Below are 6190 nucleotides of genomic sequence, written 5' to 3'. Positions count from 1 at the left end.
CACACACACACACACACACACACACACACACACACACACACGGCTCCGGGCTGGACTACACTTAGCCCTGTCTCTGGGTGGGCAGAAAGCGTGGAGGCTCTGAGGCCTAGGTGCTGGGGTTGTGACCCCTGCTGCCTGCTGACCTCAGTTTACTCTTACTGTCCTCCACAGCAACCCCTCCAGGCTCCTCTGTCCCGCCACAGGCAGGTTGGAGGAACAGAGGGAAAGGCTTTGCTAGGAGACCAGCGAGCAAGTTCAGGGCCCCTGGTAAAGACTGACCTCTGTCTGCTGGAGACTGTGTGCGTGCTTGGGGGAGCACTCCCTCTCCTCGGGTCTCAGTCCCTTTTTGTAAAAGGTGGGTCAAGACGCCTCGATGTTCTTGGACAAAACAAGAAGTTCCTCAACAGTCTTCCACCTCCCGGGCCGAGTGCCCCAGGGGCCAGAGTCCCCATCTGCTCCACCCATTTCCTAACAGATCTTGACCTTGCCTGGGACACACCCTGCCAGGGAGGAGCCCTCAGCCGGGTTCACACCGTTCCTGAGACACCCCTCCTATCCAGAGGGTGCAGGGATGATGACAGACCCAGGCTTCCCCATGCCCAGGTGACCCGTGCACTTACTTCTCATGACTGAGCCTTGGCTTTGCCAGCCTTGGCTTCCTGTCCTTCTCAGCAGGGGTGGTCCTAGGATGGACACAGCTGGCAACGAGGCGGGGGCCAGGCCCTCTCAGCAGCACCTCAGCCTGCAGCTCTGCACCCAGCTCTCCCCCAGTGCTTCTGGGCAGGGGGGTCTAAGCTCTGCACCACACAGGTGGCCAAGTGACAACCCCCCTCCTGCCCCCCCAGGGGTGCAGCTGGTAGGATGACAGGCATCCCACGTGGCCAATCTGGACCCAAGGCAGGGTGTGAGGGGTGGGGCAGCCAATCATAGGGGGCGTTGGAAAATTCCAAAACCACATGCGACAGCCACACGCGGTCAAAGCTGTTTCCACTTGCCAGGGTAGTTCTAGGTGGGGAGCCCAAGTGGAGCTTGCAAGAGCCTGGGGCCAGGCTCCTCTTCCCCTTTCCCTGAGGACCTCAAGCCTGACTCTCTGTGCTAGGTGACTCCAGGGACAGGGATGTTTCTGAGGTAAGTCACAGGATGTCCGCCCGGGGCGGTGGTGACATGTGCCATCTGAGATTTTGTAGACTGCCGGCAGTGTTGCCCAGTGCCACTGCTCTGAAAAGCTGTTTAACACACACACACACACTCACACTCACACACTCCTTCTTACAGATATGATGTATACCCTGGTGTAGGGAAGGAAACCTGAAAATAATAGCAGCTGTAATGATCATCAGGCAAATACCAGGATCAGCAGGATCCATCAGAAATTTCCTTAAGAGCAAGACTGCTACAACTGGAATGCAGATAATGATAATCATCGCTATTACCATCGTACTCAGTGTCATAATAGTGCTTAGTAGGTACCAGAAATTGTTCTACATAATTTACGTGGATCATCTAATCCTCACAAAATACTACATGAGGTGGATACCATTGTCTCCATTTCAAAGACAAGGAAAGTAAGGCTCAGAGCGGTTAAGGAACCTGCCCTAGGTTACACAGCCAGTGAATGGTAGAGTCAGGATTCAAGGCCAGGCACACTGGGCACATTGGCCCTGGATCCCACCAGTGACACCAGGAAGATTTCTCTGGTTCAAGTCTGCTTTTGAAGGTGTCCGCCTGGGAGGTCTAGGGGCATGTGAGGCTTTCTGTAGATTTTCTTGGAGTGGAAGTTCCTGCTGATGGGCCAAACAACTTCAAAGGCCCTCTTAGTCTCCTGCGTGCTCTGTGGGGTACTTCAGCCTTGGGGGCTCTCTCTCTTGGGCCCCCTCTTATCTCGGTGTCTCCCTGAGCTTCTCATCTTGGACCTACTTCTTGAGACTTTGGCCTGGGGAGGCCTTAGTATCTGCTAGACACTCTGGTCAAACTTCCTAAGAGGTCTCTGATCTTGCTGGAAGTCTAGCTGCTCCTCAGCCAGCTGCCGGCCTTCCTCACTGGCCTGGACCCTCGGAAGGACACCGGAAGGGAGGTGCAGAGCTGGTTGCAAGGGCGGGAGAGGGAGGGCCACAGAGGGGCTAGGAGATGCAGTCCTGGTTCCAGTGGTAAGGAATCAAGGCCCGGAATGGGGTTGGGCATCTTCAGCTCCCACTGCTCCAAGACTCCCCCTTTTCCACCCCTCCCACGCATGGTCCCTGACCCCCTCCCCCCGCAGGTGCACGTCAGTCTGACCCGCTTTCCTCCCAGGGCCCTGCTCAGCATTTCCGTGGGGCGCTGTGGCTAGCGGTGGGGAAGGCAAGGCACAGATCAGGATTGTGCTGAGCAAAGCATCCCTTCACGTGGGGGGACGTCACATCCTAGGTGGCCCCCAGCCTCTGTCTGCCCATCTCAGAGGTGAGGGCAAGGCTTGGCCCTGGAGATAGCTCTGCCTGGGCCGGGAAGTCCCGCAATGATTCTGGCAGTAGGAGGTCGGGCGGTGAGAGCTCAGGAGCAGCCAGTAGGCAATCAGGAACGCCTCAGAGAGAGGGAGGGGGCCTTTTCTACCCAGAAAAGTGTCATCAGTTCCAGGATCAATGGCCACAGGAACTTTTCCCAGTAAGCGCTCAGGCTGCTAAACGCACTGCCTAGCCCTGTTGGGTGTGGGCTTTGGGGACGGAGGTGGAGAGGCTACATGTTGGTGGAGAGGCTCTCCTACATGGAGAGTAGATCTGCTGTGCTGAGAGGCCCCTAGAGAGAAGGCATAACTGCTGGTATCCATTGGGAAGTTCTTCCTGACACCTTGCCTCCTTCTCACACGCTATGGTCTCAGGCTTTCAGGGACCCCTGAGTCCCTGCCCATTATGTCTCCTGTAGAGATAAAGCTTTTCCTGACCTCCCATCCTGTGCAGCCTGGCTCCAGGCCTGTTCACATCTCAGGATGTGTTAACCACAGAGAGGAACACCAGACCTGCCCCTGCCGTCACAAAGCCTGGGCAGGTTGGGCCCTCCCAGGGTCACAGCGCTGGGTTCTTGAGGCCAGCCCACCTCCCGCCTCGGCAGTATTGCTTGGTTCTTCGTAATGCTCCTCTCATGCTCTCTAGGCTTTGTTATCCCCTCCCTTTGCCCTTGTCTGTAGAGTCCTCACCCTTCCCTTCTTTTCCTCAGCCTCTCTGCAGGCTGCCATCAGCCCAGCCATCTGCATCCAATTCCTTGTTTTTTTTGTTTTTTTTTTTTTTTTTTTTTTTTTTTGGTTTTTCTCCGGTACCGGGAACCGAACTCACGACCTTGCGCTTGCCAGGCAGGCGCTTTTGCCGCTGAGCTAAATCCCCAGCCCCTGTTTTTTTTTTTTAATCTTTTTGAGACAGGGTCTCGCTATGCAGTTCAGGCTGGCCTTGAGCTCACTTTGTAGCCCAGGCTGGTCTCAAACTTGCAACAATCCTGCCTCAGCCTCCCGAGTGCGGGGATTACAGGGGTGCACCACCACGCCCGGCTACATCCATTTCCTGAGCCTGTCTTTCTCCGGAATCTTGCTGAGTTAGCCCTTGATGGTTCCTCTCCGCATCCCCACGCCCAGCACCACTTCTCGCCCCTCATTGCCTACTCACAGGTGTGGGTCTTCTTTGCAGCCAGCAGCTCTGTAGAGAAAAGAAGGGGTGTCAGGGGCCAAAAGTGGAAGACCTAAGGGGCCAAGACACTCACCCCATTCACAGGACCCCATCTCACCCTGCTCCTTCCCAGCACAGCCTGGCACCTGAGAAGCGGAGCCACCCTCTGCAGTGCCCTCTCTACTTCTGTCTCTGGTCTTCAGCCACCCTGGTCCTCATCCAGGTCCTCAAAGTGCCCAGCTCCGCACTGCCTGCAGGACATCCCCGCTGCTCCTTCTGCCTCAAGTGCCCTTCCTTCCCGCACACCTGCTAGCCAGGTCTCCAGTTCTGTCTCTGTCTTAGAGAAGCCAGACATGCTCACTCCCTGCCCTGTTCACACGCTCATCACCTTCCACTGAATTTCCTGGTCCTTTCCACACCACCTAACTGCCGTAATTGCGCCATCATCTGTGAAATGGGTCTTCCCTGCTAGATGGTAAGCACAGCGGAGGCAGGGACTGTGCCTGTCCGGTTCACCTTGTGTGCCCTCCTCGGGTATGTTAGAGGTGCACCCTAAACATTCTGCACCCAGAGCTCAGTCTCTATGGGAACGAAATCTCTTGGCTTCATATCTGCCAAAATGAAAAACCACGCTTGGGGCTGGGGATTTAGCTCAGCGGCAAAGCGCCTGCCTAGCAAGCGCAAGGTCGTGAGTTCGGTTCCCGGTACCGGAGAAAAACCAAAAAACCAAAAAAAAAAAAAAAAAAAAAGAAAGAAAAACCACGCTTCTGGGCCTGTGGGGAGGAAAAGTGCCAGGGAGCTCCAGGGGTGTGGGGCTGGCAGAGGGCAGAGATATTTGGAGGGTAAGCAGGGGGCAGCTGTAAATGCAGACCTCTTTTTGGCTTCCACTGACCCAGCTTTCTTGGCCCTCCAGCCTGCATGGGAGAATCCTGTCTCTGCTGCCGCCCTGCTGGTGGCTGGGTCCGGGTGGAGACCAGGCGGGAGAGAGCACAGAGGAGGGTTGGCCAGGATGCCAGGGCCTCTGAAGGAGCAGCTGCCGGGGAGGCCTTAGCTAGAGTGTGGTTGAGGGGGGGCAGTTCCTTCTCACACTCAGCCCTTTCTGAAGTGCTTAGCAAGGGATCCCCTGGGAAGAGCCTTCCTCTGCCTCCCTTCTGTCTATTTATAGCACCTACAGAGCAGCCCTCTCAGAGGGAGGGTCCAGTCTTTTGTCCCCGAAAGCCCTTGGGCCCTGCTTGTAACCTCCCTAACCTCCGACTTGGTTCTTTTGTTACTTTTTGCCTCAGGCCTGCTCCCACCCCTCCCCAGTGCACTGTCCTCTCCCTCTGCCTCCGCTGTCCCTGTGCCCAGGGGATGCTCCCACAGCCAGGCCTTCTCCTCCAGGCTGCAGTGGTGGCCATGGGCCTGGTGACCTGGGCTTGCTGGGGCAGGGGAGGTCTGCCCAGAGGGTGTGGCTCCCCACCCCCTTATCCTGGCCCCACCCAGCTTCCTCCCTGACGTGGCACCCCTCTCCAGCCTCCAGCCTTGCACCTCAGAGCAGTTGTGATGGGGTTGCTTCCCTCCTCCCCAGGTAGCCGGGGTGCCCCATCGCTGCAGCACTCACACTGCCTGGGTGCTCACAGCTGACCAAGCATGTGGCTGGGATCCGGCTCTGAGGGGTTGCTGCGTGAGTCCACTGGCAGGGCCGAGGGCTACCCGACTCTGTCCCTCACTGCTCTTGGCCCAGTGCCCCACATTCTCTGCCAAAATGAAAGCCCATACTTCTGGGCCTGTGGGGAGGAAAGTGCCAGGCTCGTGGGCATGGGCAGCTGACAGGGTGTGGTTGCTCCCCACCCCACCCCTTAGGAGCAGGCCAGATTCGTCCGCTGGGGAATGAACAGAAGGCAGGGTGGCCAGGCCCCTTCCCGGGGGCCACTCACACCTGAGACAGCCAGGCCCATCCTGACCCCTCCTTATCAGCTCTCCTCAGCCCGCCCCCCACCCCAGCCTTTCTTTCTCCACGCCTCCCTTTCTTTCCGTGACAGGTTCTGTTGCTCCCCTGGTCCTGCTTCTCCTTCTTGCTTCCCTGGCCCCTCCGTCTGCCTCTTTCCCTTGCCATCAAGTCTCATCCTGCCTTATTCTTGTGCGCACCCCCTCACTCCTCACCCATCTCCTCCCATCTGTCCCCTCCTCTGAGCCTCCTGGCCGTCCCTTCCACCTGCCTGCAGGGCTGTGGGGCCTCTTACCCCTCGAGGCTCGGTGGTGTCTCTGTGGGGCCCTGTCCATGGGGCAGCTCCCTTGGTGCCGTCCTCGCTGCCCTGGCTGCCCAGGAGGGCAGGGAGCAGGGCCCAGGGGAGGGAGGAGGGAGGAGGGAGGGAGCACCTGGCCCGTCGGCAGGCAGGGGAAAGGAGTGGCTGGCAGAGCGTCCTGGCACCCAGAGGGGACGTGGGGAGAGACCAGCAGGCCACAGTTTCAAGGCTTGAGGAGAAACGGAATCAGTGCAAAGAGGGGAACTAGCATTTATTAGTCACCTACTGTGTGCAAGGGTTTTTAGGCCCTATATGTAAGTCATGATCTGGCTTTGTGTA

At 57.6% G+C, this 6190-nt stretch overlaps 1 protein-coding gene across 1 annotated transcript in view; it reads right to left on the bottom strand.

Annotated features, from left to right (window-relative positions):
• The window catches only part of Rorc (RAR-related orphan receptor C), a gene marked incomplete at its 5' end in the record, with an annotated part of 26132 nt that extends 20154 nt beyond the window's left edge, over positions 1-5978 (bottom strand). Inside the window, 2 exon segments of the mRNA XM_005414548.2 lie at positions 3627-3656; positions 5825-5978. Of these exon segments, the coding sequence (XP_005414605.2) occupies positions 3627-3656; positions 5825-5978 (184 nt within the window).
• Between the last annotated feature and the right edge of the window lie 212 nt (positions 5979-6190).

Source organism: Chinchilla lanigera, unplaced genomic scaffold (assembly GCF_000276665.1).
Source record: "Chinchilla lanigera isolate Chin_1 unplaced genomic scaffold, ChiLan1.0 scaffold00188, whole genome shotgun sequence".
In the NCBI taxonomy this organism is placed as follows: domain Eukaryota; kingdom Metazoa; phylum Chordata; class Mammalia; order Rodentia; family Chinchillidae; genus Chinchilla; species Chinchilla lanigera.
This window is presented reverse-complemented; position numbering and strand designations above follow the sequence as displayed.